Source organism: Haliaeetus albicilla, chromosome 2, assembly GCF_947461875.1.
Source record: "Haliaeetus albicilla chromosome 2, bHalAlb1.1, whole genome shotgun sequence".
Lineage (NCBI taxonomy): Eukaryota > Metazoa > Chordata > Aves > Accipitriformes > Accipitridae > Haliaeetus > Haliaeetus albicilla.
This window is the reverse complement of record NC_091484.1, coordinates 25,240,345-25,265,279: the sequence shown is the minus strand read 5'-3', so window position 1 is coordinate 25,265,279 and position 24,935 is coordinate 25,240,345. Positions and strand designations below refer to the sequence as shown.

General features: G+C 37.9%; 2 protein-coding genes across 2 annotated transcripts in view; one reads left to right on the top strand and one right to left on the bottom strand.

Moving 5' to 3' along the window:
* The window catches only part of KIF15 (kinesin family member 15), a 39,987-nt gene extending 27,815 nt beyond the window's left edge, over positions 1–12,172 (bottom strand). The window contains exons 1-11 of the mRNA XM_069810995.1: positions 11,883–12,172; positions 10,194–10,236; positions 8,749–8,932; positions 7,605–7,681; positions 6,413–6,450; positions 5,372–5,469; positions 4,849–5,028; positions 3,980–4,189; positions 3,759–3,884; positions 1,652–1,774; positions 798–921 (exon numbers count right to left, since the gene is read on the bottom strand). Of these exons, the coding sequence (XP_069667096.1) occupies positions 798–921; positions 1,652–1,774; positions 3,759–3,884; positions 3,980–4,189; positions 4,849–5,028; positions 5,372–5,469; positions 6,413–6,450; positions 7,605–7,681; positions 8,749–8,932; positions 10,194–10,236; positions 11,883–12,039 (1,360 nt within the window). The 5' untranslated portion in view covers positions 12,040–12,172. The remainder of the gene's footprint in view (positions 1–797; positions 922–1,651; positions 1,775–3,758; positions 3,885–3,979; positions 4,190–4,848; positions 5,029–5,371; positions 5,470–6,412; positions 6,451–7,604; positions 7,682–8,748; positions 8,933–10,193; positions 10,237–11,882) is intronic.
* On the top strand, positions 12,169–23,054 carry KIAA1143 (KIAA1143 ortholog). Its single transcript, XM_069811007.1, has 3 exons — positions 12,169–12,353; positions 14,310–14,469; positions 21,517–23,054. Exons 1-3 carry the CDS (start codon positions 12,246–12,248, stop codon positions 21,726–21,728), a joined length of 480 nt encoding a protein of 159 aa, XP_069667108.1. The 5' UTR covers positions 12,169–12,245; the 3' UTR covers positions 21,729–23,054.
* Positions 23,055–24,935: the final 1,881 nt, after the last annotated feature.

The following is a 24,935-nucleotide window of genomic DNA, read 5'->3' as shown; positions in this document are numbered from 1 at the left end:
GAGAAGTATTTTTTCCTTAGGAAAACTCAACCACAGATGCTTTACGGTAGACAAGTGTTTCTAACTTCTGTAATAACTTCTATTGCTGTATCTCCTATTTCTTGGCAAGGTCAGGAAGAGTTGACTCAGGAACACAGGAAGAGTTACAAGAGTTACAATTACAAGTTCACTAGCCTGTAATCAAACATTATAAGGTAGCCTATTTCAGTGAGAAGTATACATAGTAGAAAGCTATGCTGGGATCTGTAGTGCAGATACAATGGTCTAGTGAAAAGCTGCTGGAAGAAAAAAAGTTACATAAAAACCCTTTTACCATCTTACATTGAAATCTCTCTTTTATTGAAAAGTAAACATTCTTCTTAGGATCTTCCTGAAGGGGCAAAAAGGGAAGAGGGGAAAAAAATTCTGTCCTGAGCTTAAAAAGAATGCAGCATTATCAATACCTTAGTGCCTTCCCTCTGACCTAAATGTACAAGCAATCACATGCAAACTTTTAGTTACTTAAAGGACTGGGCAGCATACCTCTTATGAACTGGAAGAGTACTCTAGGTATTATATAATAAAACCATAGCCCAGTACACAAACTTAGGAAAGGAAGAAAATAAAATCACATTAACAATTTCTGCAAAATATCAGATACAAATACAGGCAATGGAATTCATAAGACAAATGCAACGTCTGTGGGTCAGTTCCTACAAAAATATTAATTGTTCAGAAACTTAATGAATTATGTAAGGCTCCAACATTCTAGGCTACAAAAGTAGGAAGTTCTCTCTCCCCTCACCCCCAACTCTTACCTTGAGGTACAGACATATCACACATAGACGGCACTGAAGTAAGTTGAGCAAGCTGCTCTTTCAATTTCTTCACCTCAGCTTGCAGCTGGCTCACATTTCCTTGTGTGTCTTCATTAACCACAGCCTTTCATAAATATATTAAGAGAAAGTTAGGAAAAGGTACAAATAAAAATCTTGTATTTTATAGGATAAGAGAAAACTCAAAGACTGCAAAGCAGCAAAACTACTGAGAAGTGTTTCCATCTTAGGAAAGAAAGAATTCATGGGAAAAGCAATGTTCCATTTCCTAAGAAACCAGTAAGTTGCACTTCAGCTAAAAATATGGGTTAAAAATTTTAATGTTTTCTGCAGAATTCCATCTGGAGCTTTTTGACCAAAGCAGTATACATTGAAGATGGTAGTTTCCAGCCAGATGCCAACATACTTTCAAAACCCACCCACGAGAAATTACATCTTGGGTATTAGCATATATAAAAACTAGATGCACTGAAATACCATTGAATTTTAACTTTGTATGAAAATTTTAATTTTTAGTACAGATTTACTTACTTTTTACTTTTTTCCAATGAAGTGCTCTAAGAACAAGCAACAAATACACACTTTTATCAGCCATTACCTACTTCTCAGCTGTTGTATTCTATTCATAACCAAAAGCAAACAAGGCCTTTTCAAAAACAATTTATCATAAAAAAACATTTAGGAAAGCAAATTTAGTATTTTAAAATAAGTTATATTCATTAAAATTAGTAAAAGCACAAGAGTATTTCAATAAAGCAACCCTGTTTGCAGATGTGTAGTTTACATGAGAAGAAATTGTTTTTTTCAACAATAAAGACATTGAGGAACTCTCTTACCTTGTTTTTAATCAACTTTGCTCGCTGAGCAAAATTAAGAGTGGAGAGTGTTTCACCAAAACACCTGGATCCCGGGTGAACATTTGCGATAATACATGTTTTTGCATTACCACCAAGGGAATCCTATTTAAAAAACATGGAAGTTAGCCTTATGTCCTGGTTTCAGCTGGGATGTAGTTAACTGTCTTCCTAGTAGCTGGTACAGTGCTATGTTTTGAGTTCAGTATGTGAAGAATGTTGATAACACTGATGTTTTCAGTTGTTGCTCAGTAGTGTTTAGACTAGAGTCAAGGATTTTTCAGCTTCTCATGCCCAGCCAGGGCACCTGACCCAAACTGGCCAACAGTGTATTCCATACCATGTGACATCCCATCTAGTTTAGGAACTGGGAAGTGGGGGGGCAGGGATTCGCCGCTCGGGGACTGGCTGGGTGTCGGTCAGTGGGTGGTGAGCAATTGCCCTGCGCATCATTTGTACATTTCAATCCTTTTATTACTACTGTTGTCATTTTATTAGTGTTATCATTATCATTATTAGTCTCTTCTTTTCTGTTCTATTAAATCGTTCTTATCTCAACCCAGGAGTTTTACTTCTTTTCCTGATTTTCTCCCCCATCCCACTGGATGGGGGGGGAGTGAGTGAGCGGCTGCGTGGTGCTTAGTTGCTGGCTGGGGTTAAACCACGACACCTTATTTGCATGTTTTTGGTGACAGCAGGAAGCCATCACCTAAGAACTACTGTGTATAATTTTGAACAAATTGCAGAAGGGATTTTATTTAACAAAGCTGCATGCTAGGCAGGTTTCTAAAATTTTATTTCAACTGTTGGTATAAAGGATATGTCTGTAAATAAGGACTTTATTTGGGTTTTCAAAACCCTGACTCTATACTACTTATCAACAATTTGATCCCCCCCCCCCCCCCGAACAGGAGGGAGATAAAAGAAAAAAACGGGAAAAAAAAAATCAGGGAATACAGCAGATATTTCACTTTAATCTTGGTAATTAGCAGATTGGTATTCGCAGTATTTTGAACATTATCTAGCCTGTTGATTGTTCCAACCTATCTTCTAGTGGCAATTGCCAAACAAACAGATTCTTGACCAAGGATATAAAAGGAACCTCTCCCTTTAACATGCACAGTCTTCAGATATTTCTGTGCTGTTAAACAAGTAGCTCTCAAATCTCTGGAGAATGCAGCAGTTAGACCTAAGACTAAAAGTCTAGTACTACAAAATAGACCACAAGCCTCAACTGCATTCTCTCTCTCTCTAGTAGAGAAGGTCATGTTTGTGGACTTCTTTGCAGTACAGCCAACAAAAAAAAAAAAAAAAAAAAAAAAAAAGAAAAAAAGACCACTTAAGAAAGTAACAGCTCATACAGTTGCAATTCTCTCCCAATTTCTATGTCTTTTGAGTTGCACTGGAAGAATATAATTCTTCAGAGGTTCATGATTCTAAGATATACATAGAACAGGGATGGAATGATTGGGAAATTTTGCTATAATCCCAATGATACTGTGTTGTAACACAAATGCTGTATCATGTTCAAGTGCTATATTATAATACAAAAATATATTACAGATATCATTCATTACTGTTCACAGAATTTTGGTGAGTGCTGGCATCCAACAAATCTTTGACTGCTTCCGTCTTTGTTTTCTGTTCATCTTGAAAAGAGCCCATAAGCTCTCAGGCAGGAAACTGTAAATTTATCTAATTCTTAACATCGTACCAACACAGTACACATAGGCTAATTCTGGAAATCCTGTCACACGTTTCAACACATCTCTAAATATTACGTTGTGATACGCAGTATTTCCCAAATAATAGGGATGAAAACATATGCTACCTTTTCTTTAAAATTTGCAAATAAGTAATAGATTATGAGCATAAATAAATTTGTCTTCAGTTAATAGCAACAAATTGGCTAGAAGCCTGTTTAGGTAAAAAGATATTTTTCAAGCCTTCTTCCACCTGCCCAATATTGAAACAAATTTTTAATGTATCTGAGTCCAGCTTTTTAGAGAGAAAAAAAAAAAAATCAACCCAAACAATTTTTTTTTCCTACATACCAAGTAGCATATAAAATCCAGAGGACATATATTACCCGTAACAGAAAAGTGAGCTTGGAATCCCGGTAACAAATGTGCCTCTGTTTTCCATTACCCACATCAACAAGTGCTGTGATTACTTGGCCCAGGCAACTTAGTGATCGATTTATGTTACCTGCTTCCTAAAAAAGAGAGAGAGAGAGAGAACAGATTTGGTGGGTGGAGCAGGGCACTACATCTGAAAGGAGAAAGATGCCACAGATATTACAGAACCAACCTTTAACCTCAGTCCTTCTGTATGGGTGTCTTTCTGTCTCTCAGATCCTGCCAAGTCTACCAGGTTGAGCAGGGAAGACCGAATGTTAACAATCTCTTTGTTTTTCTCCATAGATTCCACTGTGATAGTGAAAACTGCATGTGATCTTGAGGATTCTCTGTTCATTGAGGTCGATGCTACACGACGGTTTCTCCACCCCATAGTTAGTACCTAAGCACAATAAAGACATCAAACAATATCAAGTATCTCAGACTGTATCCAGTATTTACATACATGTGACGTAAATGGTAGTAAGCATATTTCAATGCAACAGCCTTTAAAAATCTGAAGGACAAGGACTTTTTTCCTTTTATCCAATAAAAGTATCTTAAAAGTGAAAAAATTTATTAAGCTTGACTGTAGCTATAAACACTGATTATAATATTCACTTCTTTCCTCCAGAAATGCTATTATTGTTTGAAAGCAGTACACAAGGAAAAAATATTTAAAGTCACAAAAATACTATGTGAACGTCTCATTCATGAAGAAATAAACCTGACAATTTCTGGAACACACATGCTGCCTGATTAGCAGAAGATGTAGTTTTCTGTTGCTATTTCAGAGATGTGTAGGGCAAGCATTAGGGAAAGATTACTGTAATTGCAATTCATATACTCCAAACTCCAGAACTACATGATTTCTTATGTGTGTGGGATAGTCAGGAAGCATTGCCTAGAAATAGATTTTTACACTGGTTTTTGGAAGATAGAGATAGGGGAAGAGGGTGTCACAGACACTGTGCAAAAAATATGTGCTTTAATCAAAGAGGAATATTTACCAAATAAGCATCAAGATAAATAGTCCAAACATTAAAAAGTGACAAAAAATACCTGGTATGCTTCAGCAGCGGATGACAACACCTGTTCAACAGCACCATCAACAAAGACTCCCTTCTTGATGTGTTCCCTGAGAAAGAGTCCAGCTGAAGCAGAATCTAGCAAGTCAAATATCTGTTCATTGTAGATTTCAATAAATGAGCATTTGCAGAGAAAACTCTTTCCACTGCCAGCCTGAAAAACACAATAATTTACACTATAAACAGATTGGTTTTATTAAGTCTGGCATTGTTATTAGTTTGCATATATAGTCTGCATATGATGCACTTCTGATGCCCAGCTAACAATCAACATCCAGAAACCCAGATGCATTTTTAGACTCAAAATATAAGCACGCTTTCATCTGAACAAAGCGTACTATAATTTGACAGAGTACTAGATGCAGGCATTTCTCATTAATAAATTTGATGCAAGATGGCAATAATCCTGGAAACTTAACTGCTTACCAAACAGCCTTAGCTAATCTTTAATGTGAGACATTACTTTCACTGCAATAATAAGTATAAAATAAATGTACCTTTTCTTTTTCACGTTCAATTAGAAAAAATAAGTATTCAAAGCTCCGTGGAATTACACCTCTCAGACTGTGAGTGAAATTATCAGAATCAGAAGGTCCTAAAGAGATTTTTAATTAAAAAAATAATTAATTAGTACTACTCAGGAGTAATGGTTGACCTTTTCAAGATGTCATTACAGAAGATTTCAGCAACCAGGCTTTAGTCAGTTTATGGCAAAACCACAGAAGAAATGCAATAAAATCAACTTTCAAGATCTAAGATTATATTCCATAATCAGGTTTACATGTAGTCTAAATGAAGCTTGTGAAAGTTTATTTTACCTGTCCATAGGTTACCCAAGTCTAAAATAGTATAAACTACTCAGACTTCCATAGAAAACATGTACAGATGTAGAGGTATGCCAATACAGCTACCTTAACCCTGATTTGAAGAACCAGAAAGATGGGGTGGATTCGTTCCCATGTTTACTTAATTTCTCAAAAACATGTCAGCCAAAGTGGTTTTGGTTATTTCAGTAATTTTCTAATGGCAAGCACAATATTAATGCATTTAAAATCACCACTGTATGAAGAACATGATTACAAGGGGCTCCCCCTTCATATACAGAGGCCTTAAATTCCTAGTTGGATAGGAAGCAGTTATTTTGAAAACCTCAATATATTTCAACACGGAAGACCCTTGCATACTAGAATATTTTTCTACACATGCAAGGGATATCAGCCAAAAAGGGAAACCAGTAGAATACTCATTTTTGAGAAAATTTACTAAAAGTGTCTGATTTAAATGAAAAGTTTCTCTCCTGTTAAAAACAGAAAAAAAATCTACATCTTCAAAAAGGTAGAGGAGAGTACCTATACTTCACTTTTTTGGTATAAAGCAAGAACAACTGCACTGACCACTGCACCATTTCTTAAAACTTAGTTATCTGCAGGAAGACAAAAATCTAAATCATCCCTGGTGTTTGAGCAAGACAACATTTCAACTCAAGACAAAAAAACATTAAGAAACCACTGAAAGATTAAGCTCTCTCATGCACTTACCCATCATAGTAAAGGTTTTTCCTGACCCAGTCTGGCCACTAACAAAACAAAACAAACCAACCAAACAAAAAAAGGTCAGTTAAAGCTTTATTCTGGCTCTGAATTTTTCATTAATCTGCATCTTTTAAGGAGAACTCACAACTTAAAATGAAAAAAAAAAAATCTTCTAAACTGAAAATAAAAAAAAAAAGACAGAGGCAACCTGAGAAATCAGTCAGCTAAAAAGGTATAAAAATACAACAGCAAATTTGACCATGAAATTTTGTTTAGATAAATCACCTTTTCTCTCCCCCACCACCCACCATTTTCTTCCTTATTTCTGTTGGAAACTGAAATAGTGGAACTTAGCATTAAAATGAAGGCTTTCAAATATACATATTAAACTATTTTTGGGGTCAATCTTTTGGGTTTGTGCCACTCAGTAGTGCACATAAAAGTATTTTTCTCATTTTGGGCTTAAGTCAAATATATCCTTTTTTTTTAAATCATAGTTATTAATCACGCTAGAGAAACTTCAGAGCAATTTCACTTCATTTTTCCACATTTGTATATTGTGACAAAGTAGGCTTCATGGTTTTGCAATGCTAGGCTAGGCTAAAAAACCCAGTAAGGTTTTGATTAGATCAGTCCTTCAAGTTAGCGTTTTTGACCAAAGTGCTTACTCAGTTTTCAAGATGAAAAAATATTGACAGTTAATATAATGATATTCATGCTACTAGTCATGGATATATTTCTACCTTGAGAACACTTTTGAAAGTTAAAATTATCATTCATGACTTTTCCCACAGGCAGCTAAGACTCACTAAAGAGTTGAGCTTGCCAAATATCAAGTTAAACCAATTTTCATTCCATTTTACCATGGACATACTGAAAACAACTAGGTTTCTCTTTAACAGTACAATAAAGCTTCTAGTTTTTAGACAAACAATAGGAAAATTGAAATGAGTTTACACTCCACATTTTTGGCCTTAAGTATTAGAAGCATAACACCTACCAATAGATTCCTCCGAAAGAGTAATAAGGAGTACTCTTCAATATTGCAAGAACATTCCCTATGTTGTGCTGCACTAAGGAAGTAATTCCAAAGTTTACTGTAACATTAAACAGGCTCTGGCACTTAAAACCACAACTACTCATTAACACAATCTCCTCCAATGTTGCAGTTGCTATGAAATACCATTAAATGACTTACTATGCAAAGATGGTTCCATTGTAGCCATTCATACAAGATTCAACAATATTTTTGGCCACACTTGAGAACACCGACTCCTAGGGACAAGGGAAAGAGAAGACACTTGGCACCACTCATTTAAGTATCTCTTCCATCAGTGTTTTCTATGCCATAACTTTATAATGTTTAAAATAGACACATTCCTTAAAGTTAGACATGTATCATGACCCCTGGAGTTCTCACAGCAAAACAATACGTCCCAAGTCTTTGTGACATAAATCACTCCTTCTGAAAAGATTTTATTCCTTGATAAACTGAAAGAAAAATAATAAAACTCAGCATCATAGTAACAGCTTTCAAATATGCATTATATTACATTTGGTCCAGTGTTTTTGCTTATGTTATTACAGTTTATACCATCAGTAGGTCAAAATTGAGCCTATGACACTTATCGAATCTAGTTAACTTTGAACATTTGCCACTTCACAATGGCATATTCAACAAATATGCACAACTGTTAGCCTCATCTATTTTCACGTATTTCTCTTAGACCTGCAACAAGAGCCTAGCTACAAATAACAGCCTACAGTGGGTGGGGGTTTTGGTTTTTTAAACAGGAGTTAAATGGAATTGAAGTCTTAAGAGGAATTGAAGTTAAGTTCAGAATTTCAAGCACAATATTATAAAAATTAAATTGAAGAATTTTCCTTCCAGTATTACCTGTCCCAGATGAACAATGCACCTGTTTAAAAGGCAAATGTATAAGAAGGAAATATAACAAATAGAACATAAACTCATAAGTTCCTCATATACAAATCACATCTTTACTACCAGCTACTGGCTGCCAGTTATTTTTATGTTTGTCTCAACAGGTGGGTTTATTTTCTGTCTGTGGTGTTACCGTAAAATTTACAAATAGAAGCCTCAATTTTAATGCAAACTTTTTAATTAAAGAAATTAATAGTTAAAAAAATACATTAAAACTATCAGAGACCAGAATTTAGGGCAACATTTCTGTACTATAACTACATATTACCAGTCTGACCACTGCAAAAAATAAGACCTAAGAAATAAGACCTAAGAATCTTTAGAAAGGTTTAGTATAGCAGTTGCCAAAATTTGAGGAAAAACTGCAATACCATTACAAGATTTTGGAAGTTATTACCTGTGTTGTTTCCATATTTGCAACATAATCAAAAGTGAAGATCTTTGGCTCAGGCTTCGAATGCAGACGGATGGTATTTGATGAAAGAACAGATAAACACAAGCCTTGTTCTCCATCCGTTAACACAGTTCCCTCTGAAGGGGGACGTACTCTTACATAAACTTTGATAGCATCACCTTCAATACTAAATGAATATTTATGCATTAGATTACTCCAAAATAGATCTATCAGCTGTTTGATAAAATTAAATCACAAATATCAGATTAAGTAAGTGAAGTCATTCAAAGGTCTTCCCTGCAAATATGCTACTTGTAGCTGTACACATCAATTCACTACTAGCCACAGATTTATTAGAGGTAACAATGTGGCAGATTTAAAAACAAAGAACATGAAGTTACTGGAATTTATTGCTGTTGCATGCAACTTCAGCTCTAAAACAACACATTTCACAGTGAACTTGAGATATATAAAACCAGTGTTATAATAAAGGTTTCAGTAGTTTCTAAGACTACAAGGCTTCAAGCACCCTTCTTACTACTGAAGTTATAAAGTTATAAAAGACTTTAAAAATGGAGCAGATAATGCTACATTCCAGCAACCAATTCTTGATCCATGAGTCCAGTGAAATATAGCAGCACCTACATCTAAAAGCTCCCTAACCTATTTCATCACATTTATCAGTGGATGCACCAGTAAATTTAGGTTGAATAAGTAACTGTGCATGACTATTATATTAAAGCTTTGAGGAGTTCTGGTATATATACCAATATACTGATATAATATTAAAGAATTAAGTTCTTGCATGAAGTGGTAGCAAACTTGGATTTACTTTACTTCATTCTTTCCCAAAAGGCAGCTATAGCACGAGGGTGTTATAACTGTTACAGAATAGTTTTAAAAATGGGGGAAGGACTTCATGACTGAAATGTGGGGTTGGGGAGTGGCAAAGAAAAGGGCTAAAAAAGAACAGGAAGTGGCTGAGAAAGGGAAGATGTTATACTGGATTTAAGACACACCACACTAACTTGCCAAATATGTTTTCATTAGGTAATATTATTCTGATTTGTGGCAGAAACTGTTTATATTTGGAGGACGGCTTTTTGGTTTTTGTTTTTGCTTAGGACTTCCTCACAGAATTTAAGATTGTCATGGAATATCTCTTCAAGAAATTCTAGACTCTAGCTGCAGAGATAGGGGACAAATGACAATTTACCGCATGGTAGCATTCCAAGAGGAATCTGACACCTCAGGACAACACTTTTATTTAGAGAACTTTTTTTTTTTTTAAATCTATAAGGAAGTTAAGAGAGAAAGGCAACAATCTTGTGCAGGAAAACATTGAAAGAAAAAACTTTAAATTATTTCACAAAGTTACACTAGGTTTTGTTTGCACTTCTTGTGCAATGTGATTATTCATATATGGGAACTGGCCAATACTACTTTACCTAGGTGAGTTCAACAAAGGTAATGCAGAGTCACGCAAATCTCCTACAAAATAAAAGTGAAACAGACACACAAAAATTAAACAAGATAAAATTACTGCTCAAAAACCCCTGTTTAAATAGAAAATACTGTAAGCAGTACTGAGGGAGCTAAATGGAGAGCCTTATAAATATCCATTTCATGCATAAATCAGAACTGCACAAAAATATTTATTAACTATCTTCCTTTGGCAGAAAGTTTGCTGTTTCTTGCAAAGGTAGAGGAAGCTCCTGTCCTGCAATGTGACTAGTCTCTTAAATTAATATATATGAGGTTTTGCAAGTGCCTTAGAGCATTAGGAACATAAATGTTATTACATATTCCCATTATATTTATATAACAATACAGCATGAATTTATATAACAATACAGCATGAAACAGTTTTACTAATGACCGAAAAAAATCAATTTTCTAAACATGCACAACTCAGTAGCTATATTACTTTCACTTTTATGAAGTAATACTGAGCACTCTGTAACGCATAAAACTCTCCTGTATGTATAAGCATCATTTTGCACAGCTACATATTTCAAGGAGATGGCACATATCACCCCATAGGTAGATATGGTGACTTATTTTTTAGTTAAGGGTGAATCTGGCACGAAATTATTTCACATAGGTTAGTCAAAATACTAACATAATCAAATTTAAAAAATAAGTAAAACAACAATGAAAGGTGATTTACCAAAATATTCCAATAATAAAGACCTTAGAAAGTCTCTAAAAGTGCACAGGTTTTAGTGTAGGAGGATCCCTTCCAAAGTAGAATTAATAAAGGTGTGCAACGGTACTAACCTTCTCATTAACATGCATACTACACTAATATCCTGCTGCTGCTAGGCAAGCCTACCTGCTTTGATTCACACAATAACATCTGAGAAATGTTCTAGCTTCTAATTCGGTTGTTTATTCTTCAAATGCACAAGGTATCAAAACCAGCTGGGACAAGAGAAGCAGCGCATTTTGGAACGGCAGTCAGACTGATAGATACCTGCACAACCTGTACCTTGGGAAATGACCGACTCTCAGCTAACCCTTCTTAGCTCCCATTTTAAAGAGCTGCTTTCACTTGAACGCTTGGAAGAGACTATAGTTACAAACATCACAGCTAATTAAAACTCGATAAAATTACAGAAGACGAACTGATAAACGCGGGACGACTGACAGTAACAAGGTTTGTAAAGCCTTCCGGGTCGGGAGGGCTGCTTATACGAACCGACCACGAGAATCCTTTGGGGATATCAGTGCCAGAAGGCGATTCTGGAGGCAGGGGGTGGGGGCTGACCCCTCTCCCTGCCCCTGCTCCCACCCCGCCGCCCTTCCCCGACACCACCGGGGGCAGCGCGGCTGCCCTGCGGGCACTCCCGGATGGCACCGGCCCCTCCGTGGGGGCACCGAGCCCAGCCTACACGGCCATAGCTCTCCCTGACCCTGTCAGTTCTTACGCCTGGGTGATACCCCACAGGAGGCGACCAGCCCCAGAGGGCAGAGCCGTCCCTCACCCGGCCAGCGGCACTGACTGCAGCGCGGCCTCCCTCACCGAGCCGCCCCGGTCCCCTCCTGCTCCCCGCACGGGGGGGAGGGAGAACATCCCTCAATCCCTCAGCCCCTTCACGGCCGCGCAGCCCCACAGCCACCCCGTCCCTCCTCACCTCTCGTGCCGGGAGCCATGATCCTCGCCAGCCCTGCCGACCCCCGCACCTCCCCGCCCACCGACGGCCTCTCCAAAATGGCGGAACGTTTGAATTTGGCGCTAAGGACCGCGACGTGGCCCCGCCCCCTCCTCGAAGCCACCATGGGCGCGGCCATTTCGCTCTACATCCTACCCCGCTCCGGCTTCTCTCTCGCCATTGGCTGGAAGCACCTTCGCTCCTTTCACGTGACGGAGAGAGTTACGGAAGGGAGGCGGTGTGTTAGTTCTGTCCCACTAGGGCCACCGTCCGCTCGCGCCCGCTCGGCCCAGAAGTGTTTGTGTGTGGGGAGGCGGTGGCGCGGCTTGGTCGCGGGCAGCGGCCATGAGCAAAAGGAACCAGGTCTCCTACGTGCGGCCGGCCGAGCCCGCCTTTCTTAGCCGCTTCAAGCGGCAGGTCGGGTATCGGGAGGGGCCCACGGTGGAAACCAAGGTAACGGCCTGGCCCCGCGCTCGGGCGGCACGACCCTCCCCGCCCGTGGGCTTGTGTCGGGGCCCTGCTTCCTTGCCCACTGCCGCGGCCGGCCCCTCCCCGGGGGTGGGAAGGGGCAGCGCCCGCTTCTTCGGGCCTCCCGCGCCGCGATGCCCCCTCGCCCCTCGGGCTTGAAACGAAGGCGGTGGGGAAGCGGCACTTGAAGGCTTTGTCCCTGTAGGGCGAGGGGGAACAGTAGTTACCCGCTTAAAATGAGCTGAAACTGTCTTCGTAGCTTGTTTTTGCTTCTGTGTTAGAGATTCAAAACAACAACAGATTGTAGTGCCCCTCCCCATCGCTGTTTTTAATAACTGCAGCCGTGGTGATCATGGTGCCCTGTGCAGAGCAGCCAGTGCCGACCTGTCAGCGCCCAAGTGGTCTGTGGGGGCAACGGGGGAGACGGCAACGATGTCCCAAATTTTAACTGCCCTTACAAAGCCCAGGCGGGGGGGGGGGGGAAGTGTGTTTTAAGGCTATAGTAAAAAAAAAAATCTTAGAAAGGAGTTAACGTCATCTTAACATAGGTCAGCAGACACAGACTCCGGTGTGACAGCAGGGCAGGGGCAGCAGGGTTTGAGTGAGCTTGTTAAAAGGCAGCCTTTTCTGAGGGGACTGGTTTTTTCTGTTTCCAGTGTGCTTTTGCCTGTGTTTCCTGCTAACTAAGGTTTTATAGGGTGCTTTAAGAAAGAGGCCTGTCATTATCGTAATATAGCAGATGCAAAGTTGTTCTTTTTGATGACTAAGGAGATGTAAATTTAAGCTATGGTTTAACATTAGCTGGTAGTGCTGCTTGTGCAGTTATGTTGTTACCTGGTTGTACTTGCATGAATCTTTGGATGATTCCACCTGACCTGTATGCAGCTGAAAACTAACCTAGCAAAAAAAAAAAAAAAAAAGAAAAAAAAAAAACAACCCTCTCTCCCTCCCAGTGGGTCATTGTTACGGCCTTGATTTGAATCATACTTGTGCCACTGTGGATATACAAGTTACTTGTGAAAATACCTTTTATTACAAATGGGAATGTCTTGACTTTCACCACTTGCTCCATTGTCCTGTATTGCCTTTCTAAGGTTCAATTCTAGTATATTGTGGATCTTAAGCTGAAGATGCCATTATCATCTAACCTCTCCAGATTGGTCACTAAAGTAATAGTCACAATGATTTGTTAAAAAAAGAAATTTGTGATGAACTGGAATTTGAGATAAAAGTATGCCTTTATTACTAACTGTTTCACTTCCCAAGGAATTTTGCATTTTGTCTACCTCTTGGTAAATTCAATAGATTATGGTAATACTGTCTATACTTTTCTTTATAAGATTAAGTTTTCAGTTTCTCTAATATTGCCAAACTTTATGTTGTTGCACTGAGGTTTCCGTGCCAGAAAGTTTATTTTTATGAAATTTTATCCCAAATTAATCTTCTGTCTTAGAGCACAAGTTTGAGAGAATAGAAACAGGGACGTAGTCTTCCTTGTGTCAGTAATCCTTACAGTGATTTGGTTAGGCAGCTTTAAAAACAAAGCCACCGGGGACTCCCTTTCCCTTTGCACTGTTTTGAGTACAGCATAGAAGATTCAAATTTGGACCCACGCATTTAAGATTTTCTTAGTGTTGCATGGCAGGCAGTGCTTGTACAGTAAAGATAACGAACAAAGGAATTAATTTCTTATCTTCCAAGTTCCTACTGTTTTGGTCTCTAATTGAAAGAGCCCATACGTTTTTTTTCTAGGGGACACTACGTCTCAGTGATAGAATTGGAGTGTCATTTGGAGTGTGCTGGGAGGGCCTGGCACTAACAGCTGTGCCAAGTCTCCTCACTAACCTTAATGCAAAAGTGAAACCAAAGAGAACTAGCCCTCCCTTAGTGGTTGTGATTTGGTGTGGTGATCAGAACTGCTTTTATTTCTCTCCTGTCTAGAGAGAGCAGCTTCCACTTGCAGATGGTGATAGTGAGAACGGCAGTGACAATGAAGATGAGCAGCCTCAAGTGGTAACACTGAAAAAAGGGGACTTGACTGCTGAAGAAGCAATGAAAATTAAACAGCAAATCAAAGAGGCCTTAAAGTCAAATGAATCAGGTGAGTGAATCAAAGAGAGATAACCCATAAAAGGGAGCTTGATAATTTGCTTATTTTTCTACCATTTAATATTACCTTTGATTAATTGTTTTGAAATTTTCAGCTAAATAATTTGCACTTGTGATTCCTAATCTGAAGTCGTTGAGTACATATCCAAGGTGTCTGGCATTTTATAGTGTTGCAGTCCTGTGCTTCTTGATTGTGCTTCATCCTACCTCCAAATACCACCTTAAATAAATGGTTGGGGGTTTTTTTTGTTATGGTGTGTCATTGTCCTGGCACACAGTCTTTTGACATCACCTGTGATAATTTTTGAACTCATTAATTATTTGAACTCACTAGTTCAGCCAAATTTGATGGCAGAGTGGATGTCTTAAAGGTAATTGTATGAGTTCATGAAAGAGAGTGATGGGCAGAAGGAGGAAACTCAGTTTAGTGCTTCAGTGGAAACAATGGCAGGTGAGTAAGCTTGGTAATGTGTTCACTTAACTGACTGGTCCATGTTATTACTTGCTTAAATTATCCCCAGTATGCGTTGTGACTTGCAAATATATTATGCAAAACTAAATTGATTAGTTGAAAATAACAGGTGGTGCAATAGTGCCACCAAACAGCTAGGTATAGAAAAAAATGTTTCTTTGCTAGAAAGAATTAGAAAGCCTTATCTAAGTTATTTAATAAGCTTTTCAAGAATGGAAAGATGAAGTGGTGTGAGAGAGGTTGCTGCAGTTAGGCAATAAAGATGTGAAACTATAGTTGATGGATACAGTTATGTTAAGAATTTCTGTCAGTATTCATAATTCAGATATGGTTGACGTAAGTGCTTTGAGAGTCCAAAAACTTCCATAATCACACAGGGTGTGATGAAATGTAGCTTTATCTTTATTTTTTGCTGACAGAAGACTTGACAGATTAAAGGTAGCTAGTACTGCCTCTAGTGGAAATGTCTTGACAATTAAGAATATAAAACTGGAACCTCACAAATATAAAATAGAAAGGTGATTCATGGAAGCTGTGGACCTTTTCCTTGGTTAGCCATTGTGGCTATTTACAAAGGCTGTAAATTGGGCTTAGAGCAGATTGAGAGCCTAGCACACCGCCATCAATAGGACATCCTTAGCTTCTGTCGTTTTCTGCCATTTGGATTCAAAAATTCAGGTTTGTGCTGTCCCTATGTAGAAGTATGTGTTAAAATTTAAATGGTAGAAATTATATAAATGGAGAAGTCAGATAACAGCAGTGGGAGAAAATACATTGAGAATCTTATATTTTTGAAAAGCAGATTGTTGAAAAATTCTTGATTTTTGTAATGCAGGTTAGTCTGAAACTAAATAAAACTACATCTGATTTGTTTCTGCAGTTAGATATGTATACGTTAGGTATAACCAGGTAGTGAACTGAGGGCTGTGTTCATATAATTTGAACTCCTCTGAGAATGCATTCAGCTTCCGGCTTACTTCCTGAAGTGTAATGCATGTGCTTGGTGTTGTAGTTTGTAAAGTTGTAAAGAAAACATGATTTCTTTTCAAAAGTGGGATCACCCTCCTACTGTTGGGAGAAATTTCAACCCATTGGAAAGAAATGGCATGATTCTTTCTGAGCATTGGTTTCCTTTTCATATAAGCAACTTGAATTTTGAATGATCACAGTAGGAGGAAAAACGATTTTGTAAGGCTAGGCAAAAAGTAGTTGTCCATGAGAGTCTATTGAGATGGAGTCCATGCTGTGAAAAAAGTCCAAAAGAGCTACCAAGCTGAATACACAGTATGAAATGGAAGTGTATTTGAATAGAGTAACTGAACTTCTTTGGTGGAAAAAGACATTCCTAAGACATAATTGTATGTAGTGAGGATGGTAGTATTGAGTCCCTGTAGGACTTTGGCACATTTGCTTATTACCCCTTCAGCCCTTCAGTAATAACTTGCATTTGGAGGAAAAAATCCACGGTAGTAGGTAGCAGAGTGTTGAATCACTATGCTCTGGGGACTGCTGCTCTCTGTTCTACATTATTGTGTTATTATTTGTTCATCTGCCTCTGCTGTTAATATGAGGTCTTGGCCTCCTTTTCCTTTTTTTGGCTTATGGGAATAAACAGGGTAAGTGCTACTGTGTTCCTCTGCTATGGCCAGGACCGAGTGCAAAATTTCCAGTGAAGGTATGGGTGACTGTGCTACAGCTTGCTGAAGGCTTTTTTGAGTCTTTGGCCATCTTTGCACTGTCAGTCTGACCTCTAGATTTAAATTCTGATTTCCAGTCAGACAGGTATTTAGACAGCTGGTTACTGCCAGTTTAATAAAGAGAGTTTTGAATAATGTGTTAATTTCTGTTCTTTTTTTGGATAATTGTCAATTCTGAAAATGGGAAGTATAAAGAAAGTTTGATGCTGAATGATTTGACTACATTTCTTGTTGCTTTGATTTTTATACCAGAGTTGAAAATGGAATTAATTTAACAGGTACTAGACCATAATGCATAGCCCCAAATCAGATCATTAGTAAAATTACCTGAAGCTCAAAAGGTAGCAGGGAAGTAAACTTTCCAACTGCTAATCTTCCTTTCCACCATGCATCAGTGCTGAGGCACTTTGATAGATTGTAAGTAATGTGCTGCTAACCATCTGTTGTGAATAGAAACTTAAGTTTTTCAGAACATGGAAAGTACTCAGTTTTGAGGTTCTGCCCTCTCCTCCTTTATATCTGTAGTGATTGTCTTCATTTGAGGGTCCTTGTCATCAGGCTTTGGTTTGGGATATTATTCTAGGATTTTCCATATCTCATTTACATAGTTTCTCCTTCCTGTTCTTCTAGAACCAGTTTGACATGGCCACACTGTTTTTTTTTTTTATTTCAGGCACCAGCAGTTCCTGTGACTCGCATTTTCCTTTACAGATGAGTAATGCTTTTGCATTAATTTGGCAAAACCAGCTGATTAATGTCCTAGCTGCACTTAGTTGCCTCCTAAGGCAGAACAAAATTTAGTGAAGCTTGTAGGTTGGCTTTTGCAAGTATAGTCACAGGGAACTTTATTTAGGACTGAACCTTTCCTATATGAGAAAACACCCTTCCATATTGAGATATTTTTCTCTATGGAGGACTGACTTAGAGGCTTTTTAAAAAGAAGTCATTTGTTTATCAACAGTCATTTTGCTTAATATTTTTATGCAGCATTTTATAAATCATTACTGTTGGTTCAGAGACAAATTTAAATGGTCTTATGAGAAATAAAATTTGCAAAAAAGAAAAGATGGCAATTACTGCAAGATACTTTATCCCAGCACTCATTATAGTCTGTGGAATTGATCTTTCTAGTGCTTTTCTAGTTCACCTGGCCTCTGGGACACTCTGATACATGCAGATGAGCAAATTTGGCAGAAGGTGTCCTTACTCATTCAAAGTCTTTTAATATTATTCTTGTCTCATTCTGTATGCTGGGGTTGGGGGAGGACAAGAGAGAGGAGAGACAAGGAGAACACAGTCCATGGTGTCTTGGATATTGGAGCTCTTTCCTTAGCTTAAGCAGCTATTACATCAGATACATATCACAGAGTTCATGCTGCTCTTCATCATGTGAACAGCAGGAATCTAAATAAAAGCTAATTTTACAGTATGTAAGTAACAAAAACTTTCCCAAGTGTCCTCATAAACGACTGAGACTGAGTATCTGAGCAAGACTGGCCTTTTTATCTTCATGATACCAGTGTGTGGAATTTCCTGTAGAAAATGCTTCCAAAGGCATGCATAGAGGTGGGTGGCCAGAAAGCACTAGAAGGAGAATCTGAAATGGCTGATCTGACCTTCAAACCTTAGAAACCATTAAGAAATTTGCCAGGTTATCATACATTTTTTCCAACCTTTATCATAGAATAGACATATATCTTGAAATATTGTTTGCGCTGCTCCTCCTGTTGTTCTGCCAGTTTAGTGGCGTTTGTGTTTCCTGTCATTGCCTCATTGACCCATGCGGACAGAAACTGCTGAAAAATCGTGCTGCTAACCTCACAAATGTCTACTAAATAAAAAATGCAGTAAACTGAAGAGCAGTGTTTCTTTTTCAGACCCTCATTTCTGCTTCTCTTGTAATATATAACTTGCAATTAAAAGGGAAGAAACAAAATTCTGATTTGTGGCTTCTTAAATTGATGTCACTTGTGAAGTGAGTTTTCAGCTCAATGTTTGATTGTGCCCCTCTTAGCCAAGCAGTGTAAAGGTTTGTGATCCAGGTAAAAGCAGCAGTGACTAAGAACAGTCCGAATTTGAACTGCTAGTGTAGTTTTTGGACTCTCTTATCAGAAGTGGATTTTATTATTTCTCCTGTAATGCCTTTATGTTGGTTGTATTTTACTTTGTGTGTTTCAGTGTGTTTATCAGAAATCCTGCTCTCCATAATTTGTAATACTGATACTGTCTTTTATCAGGGCTCTGTTGGAAAAACTGCCAACACTGAGATTGTTTCTGCAGTCTCTTCTTTGCATTGCTTAATACACTCAGGTTTTGGAGGTCATCAATACAAATAAAAAAGGACAGCTGACACATAAGAGTCTGGTAAAGTTAGAAAAGATGAAGCGAAATTTTTTTACCAGCTGGAAAAGACAATCTTTAACAAATCAACACAGATTTCTTGAGCTGCTACATCAAATTCTTTCAAAAAGCATAGTCTGTGTGTTCTCCCTCTTTCCACAAGTTGCTAAGGTAAGGCTAAGCCTACTGTGCTTCCTTATCTCCTTTGTTCTTTGTCAAGCATTGCCAACATATCATAGCTCTCTGAAGTTGGCCTGGGATGCCTGCTGAAAGGAATGTCCCTGAGCATATAATGAAATTTTGACAGTGTTTAACCAGGCCAAGAGCTAAAATCTTTTCCTTTGATGCAGAATGATCCGCAAATAGTATTGAGGCCCTGGAGGTCAGAGCTAAGCTAGTTGCCATTTTGGTGGAGTTTTTGAGCTTTGCTCTGTTTATGCACTTTGCTTATTAGGTGTTTAAATTCATATTGCAAAGATACTTATCAGTTTCTCCATCTGGTAGACAAGGTGAAATTAGTTTGTGCAGTTCACAGCGTGGGTAGCAGAAAAGCTGGGAGTAAAATTGACACTTCTGACTTCCATTTTTTCATGGACTATGAGTACATAGCTGTTTACTGATTTATTTTGTGGATATGCTTTCATTACATTTTTAGGGGTTTGGTTTTTCAATTTACCATTCTAAGAAAATGTCATAATTGCTGGTTGTCCTATTTTCACAGCTGTACTGGTACTGTACACAGTCTGTACACTGGCTGGCTTAAGTACATAGACAGTTGGGTCTGCTCATAAGTGAAATTTTTCTAATAGATGCATTTTTTTTTTGCAGAATTTGGCTTATATTGTGCCTCAGATCTTGTTTAAGTTAGAAGATCTGTTTTTCCAAATAAACATTGTAGTTAAGCAACAATTGATTAGTAAGGGGAATTATTTGATATTAAACTTCTGAGCCGAAAAATGGAGGCCCAACTTCTGAGAAAAATGATACATAGTGCATTTTGATTGGTTGGGTGTGATATGTTTTCAGAAACAGTTATTTTTCCCTCCCAGAATTTGCCATAGGCATTTCCTAAACTACTGTATCCCATGCACAGCATATAAACACCTAAGCTTTCCATGTAGAATTCACAACAGATCCATTGAGAAGTATGCTTTTCATATTTACAGTTTATTTTTGCTGGTAATTCCTTGTAACTGTAATGCTTTTCTAATGCACCAGTCCTGAAATACTTTCCCAGAAGCTGGTTAGTTATTTTCTGCATAGTAGTATTCGCTCATAAACTAGTGCAGAAGCATGCATTTTGTAGAAGTCATTGACAGAATGGGTGCTTAGCTTTTAAAGCTAGGTTTCTTCTTAAAAAGGGTCTCTGAAACTGAATTCCAAGTGAAGTTTCCTAATGAAGTTGATGCCTTCATTTATACCACGCAACCCTTAAGACACCAGATTTAATAGTTGTATTGTTTGGAGTATGCACTGAAGAGTGTTTCAGCCAGTGCTGTGTATGATAACACTGAAATGTTAGTCTTCAGCCATAATGCTTATATATTGAGGAAAGAATTCATGCTAAAGACAAAAGATATTTATTGGCTATAATTAAATAGCACATAATCTTGTCAAACACATGCATATTGTTAGGAAATTTCTGTTGAATAATGAATTTCACACAAGTACTTTAGGAAAAATATTTTGTGCAGAACCTATGGTTCTTTAACATCCTGTCACATATACATTATAAAAATTGCAGACTACTGCAGCATGAGCCTTTGTGTCTGATTCATGACTTTACAATTATGCTTTTTTTTCCAGAGTTATTGCCTTGATGCTGTTACTTGTGCAGTAGCTTTCCTCCTCTGCCTGATAATCCTGGAAGGGACTTCTCTTGTTTTTAAAATTGTTATTTGCTGTAGCACATGCAGAGGAGCAGAATTAGTCACTTGGAATTGTCTGGTGATTTTGCAGATACAAAGAAACCCTAAAACTTTCATCCTATATGATAATAAAAGGCAGGTTTATGACCATGTGATCTGTTTAGCTGTCTCAGCAGGATGGAGTATATTAGAAGAAAAAGCTTTGTCTTGTGTATGTGCCATTTTGTTCTTTAAAGAGATACAGTAATTCTGAAATAAGTGCATTTGTTTTCACGGATTTTACAAATGGTGAAGTGGAATTAGAGGATCCTATAAAGTTGTCCTCTCCATGTTGGTAAGTGTATGTGGCTGGATTGTGTGGGAAAAGCTCTACTGCTCACAGTCTCTTCTAAGTTAAAGCTCTGGTTAGCGAGAACCCATTTCTAATAGGAACTGCAGGAGAACTCTCTTCAAGGGCTCGTTGCCATGGAGCAGATGTGTGTGCATGAAGGACATTCATCAATACAGACTTTGTAGCCAAAAAATACATTTTCATGATTGTTGTATTCTATCAGAGGTCTCGCTGATCTTGGTTCTAGGGAATAAGAGAAGATAATAGTGAAGGTCTGTACGTGTGTGTGAACATGTGCAGATGAGTTCTGATTTTACTCACTTTGTTATAGGTGGTGAACCAGAGCCTGCTGATGGAAAAATTGTGTTCAGGAAGCCAGCCAAACGTTCATCAGAGAAGTTTTTGGACTTCAATGTAAGTTCAAGTAAGAAGATGAAAGCGGCAAAGAAAACTAAGAGAGAAGCAACTACTCCTCAGAGTACAGCTAAGCAAATAAAAAATAGCAGTCTTCTCTCATTTGATGATGAGGAAAATGATGATTAGGAGTTGTATTTTTTTATATTTTACTTACCCTTCTAGGGATCTGAATAAGATTGAAGGTTTTCCTAGAAATTGAAGCATGGTATCTGAGTCTTCTCTTACTTTGTTAACAGTTCAACTAGAGAAACGTAGTATAAAACTAGCAAGAGCTAAGTCTTTGCAGTTCAGATGGAACTGTAGGAACAATATGTCCTGTCTTTATTTTAAAAGAGAATTTAACCATGTATGTAAAAGCTATTTGAGGTCACAAATGTGTAGCAAAATACACCTGTACATATCCAGTTTATATAAATTTTCAATCAATACATTTGAAAATGTCCTCTGTTACTGAAAACACATTTCCTCTCTATTTGTTGGCCTTATTTGACAGTTGTGTGGGTTTTACCTGTTATTGTTGACTTGACATTCAAAAGAGAGAGACTTCATTGCTGTGGAACAGAGACTGAAGTTTTCTGTCTCATAGCTTAACAGAAGTTTGCACAACTTCTGTGCATGTGGTTTGGCAGATTAGCTCTTCGCAGAGCTCTTGCAGTAAGTGAGCCTGCAGTTGCTAAAATCATCTAGTCTTAATCCTGTCTTTGGTGAATGCAATCTAAGAAGCATCAAATTCATTTGAATTGATTGTGCTAGCAAGATCTAAAAATTTTGATTGTAGTTGATGGTATCAATTAATGCAAAAGAAAGATGCCTAAACCCTTTGGAGAGTGTGCACTTTGGTTATCATACTGATGAGGTCAGTATTTTGGTGGTGGTTTTATTTTTTTTTTTAAGTATATTTGTTCCAGTTGGCTACCTATGTGTTCATAATTATTTGGGATCTCAAACAGTGTATTTTTAAAAAATGTGTTTCATCTTTAAGCTGTGGAAAAGCATTATTTTGGTTTTCTTCAAGTAGGAAATTGTAAACAGGAAATTTATGTCAAGAAATGTTATAGCTGTGATACAAAGTTTTAAAATTTTTCAGTTGCCCATGTACAGTACACTGAAAGTGACCATTTCTGTACCATTTATGTAATAGAACGTGCTGAAATTCAAAAAAACACTGAGAGCTGATGGGATTGGGGAGAACAGGGTGGTGAAATGGGACTAGTGACTTTGAAATGATTTGGAAGTATGGTGTGTTCTGTAACCATATATAAGGAAGACCTGAGACTGCTGCAGAATTACAGGGTATGAGGCAATGAAACCGGTTCTTCTGCTGTGTGACAGGACATCCGACATCATTTGGGCTGTAAAGCTTCATTGAGGAGCAAATTTGAAGTTGCTGTCTGAAACAGCTTGGTTTAGTTTGTTAATCTGCTATTAAACAATAAATTACGTTTTCTTTAAGTGGTCCAAAGATATTTTAATGAAAATTTCAGTACATAAAATTGGATTTTTTTGTCACCTGTTAATGGAGCTTCCTATGACTGCTGCCTGTCTTCATACATACCAACTTCCTGCAGCATAAGATCAGATGCAAGTCTGCATACTATTTCACACTAATTGTGCGAGTGCATATTACCTTGATTTTGAAAATGAATAGATCTGTTGTCCTTTCAGAAAATTAAAACCAGACCTATAAATGGATATTAAAGTCTTGTTGTAGCACTGGTCTGATATTAGAACTGCCAGAGAGGTGCAGCGTGACACAACCTGATTATTCCCATGAGGACATGTCACATTTATAAATACATAATTTGTCTGTATTCTGCATATGTAGAAAAGAAAATCAAATGTAGGAAGAAGAAATACAGAATCAAAGGTTCCCAGGGATTAATCTTTCAATTTACTTTGTATACTTAAAACTTGTTTGAATCAATTAAATATCTCTATATATACCCCCATGAGAAATCCTGTAGCATTACAGTATACTGAGGGAATATCTGGGCATATTTCAACAACTGAGTAAATACTCTGACTTGTTGAGACTCATCTGAAAGAATGAATTAACCATTGACTGCTTACTTAAACTTTTCTGGTTCTGTTTGTCAGCACAAAAATATACTTGCTTACATTTTTCTTGCGCAGCCTGAAAGCTCTTCACTTTAGCTGTGAGGCAGTTTAGGAGATATGGCTATCAAGAGATAAATGCTTGCCAAGGATCAGAAGGAATTTGGATTTACCTTAAAATTAGAGAGGGCCTCCCAAATATGCAGCTGATTTGGCATGTTCAAAATAAGACTGAGGTCTTGTTTGAATCTGGCTAGTAATTGCATTTAAACAAAAATTACTATTTCTAGTGAAAGACTTGGGAGACTGAAGTCCAGTGAAAAGAGGGTTACCTCAAAATACTGGGTGCAGTACTTTTGCTTAATCATGCTCCTTGCCCTACAACTTCATGACAGATGTCTGAAACGCAAATAAATTAATTGGGTTTACTTGGAAATAATACAATGAAAGGTATGTTGTTCTTCAGGCAACACAGCAGGGGAAAGAAAGGCGGATACAGAAACCCAGTTTCTTTCCTTTATTCTGACTGTGATTTGTAGTGCTCTGACCAGGAGGAGACCTTTGTATTCATTGTATTTCACTCCCAGTTGACCTAACAATAACTAACTGGATATATTTATTAAGAGGTGTGAGTGATGCACAGAAGCATTATAGTCAAGTAGTCATGTGAAAATTCAGTGTTCTTGATGTGACACACCAGGAAAATTACACACGCCATCAACTCCCCATGAAACCTGTGACTAAAGAGAACAATTACTTGTTCATTTAGGAAAGAAATGTGAAACTGTCTTAAGCAATCACCTGCCTTAAGCAATGGGCCGTGGAAAAATAATAATTGCAGGAACTTTCTAATAAAGGGGAAGCCAAAGTAAGTAAATGGAACACGGGGCTAGGACTGGAATGGACAATTCTCCTGGCTTTTTGTTCCTCTCTCTCTTCCCTGCCCTCATCCCCAGTCCTTTTCCCCTCCTGTAGTGGGGAACGTATATGTATTTTTTTATCTTGTGGAGCTTGCTCAGCTAAGTGTGAGAGAAGCTGTGGAGGAGCAAGGTGAAAGTAGCTGAGGCTTGTTACCCAATATGGGAATCTTGGTCGTCAGATGTGGCCTGTTACCTAATGTGGGAATCTTGTACAGTTTTTATTAATAAAACCTTTGAAATTTCCCGGTTCAGTAAGACTCCAAAATGTTTATTGATGGTGGTGTTAGTTCTCGCTCTTCTTAGCTAAGCAGTAAGCTGGAATAAACCTGGTGAACTGTAGTAGCATTGCAGCAGTGGA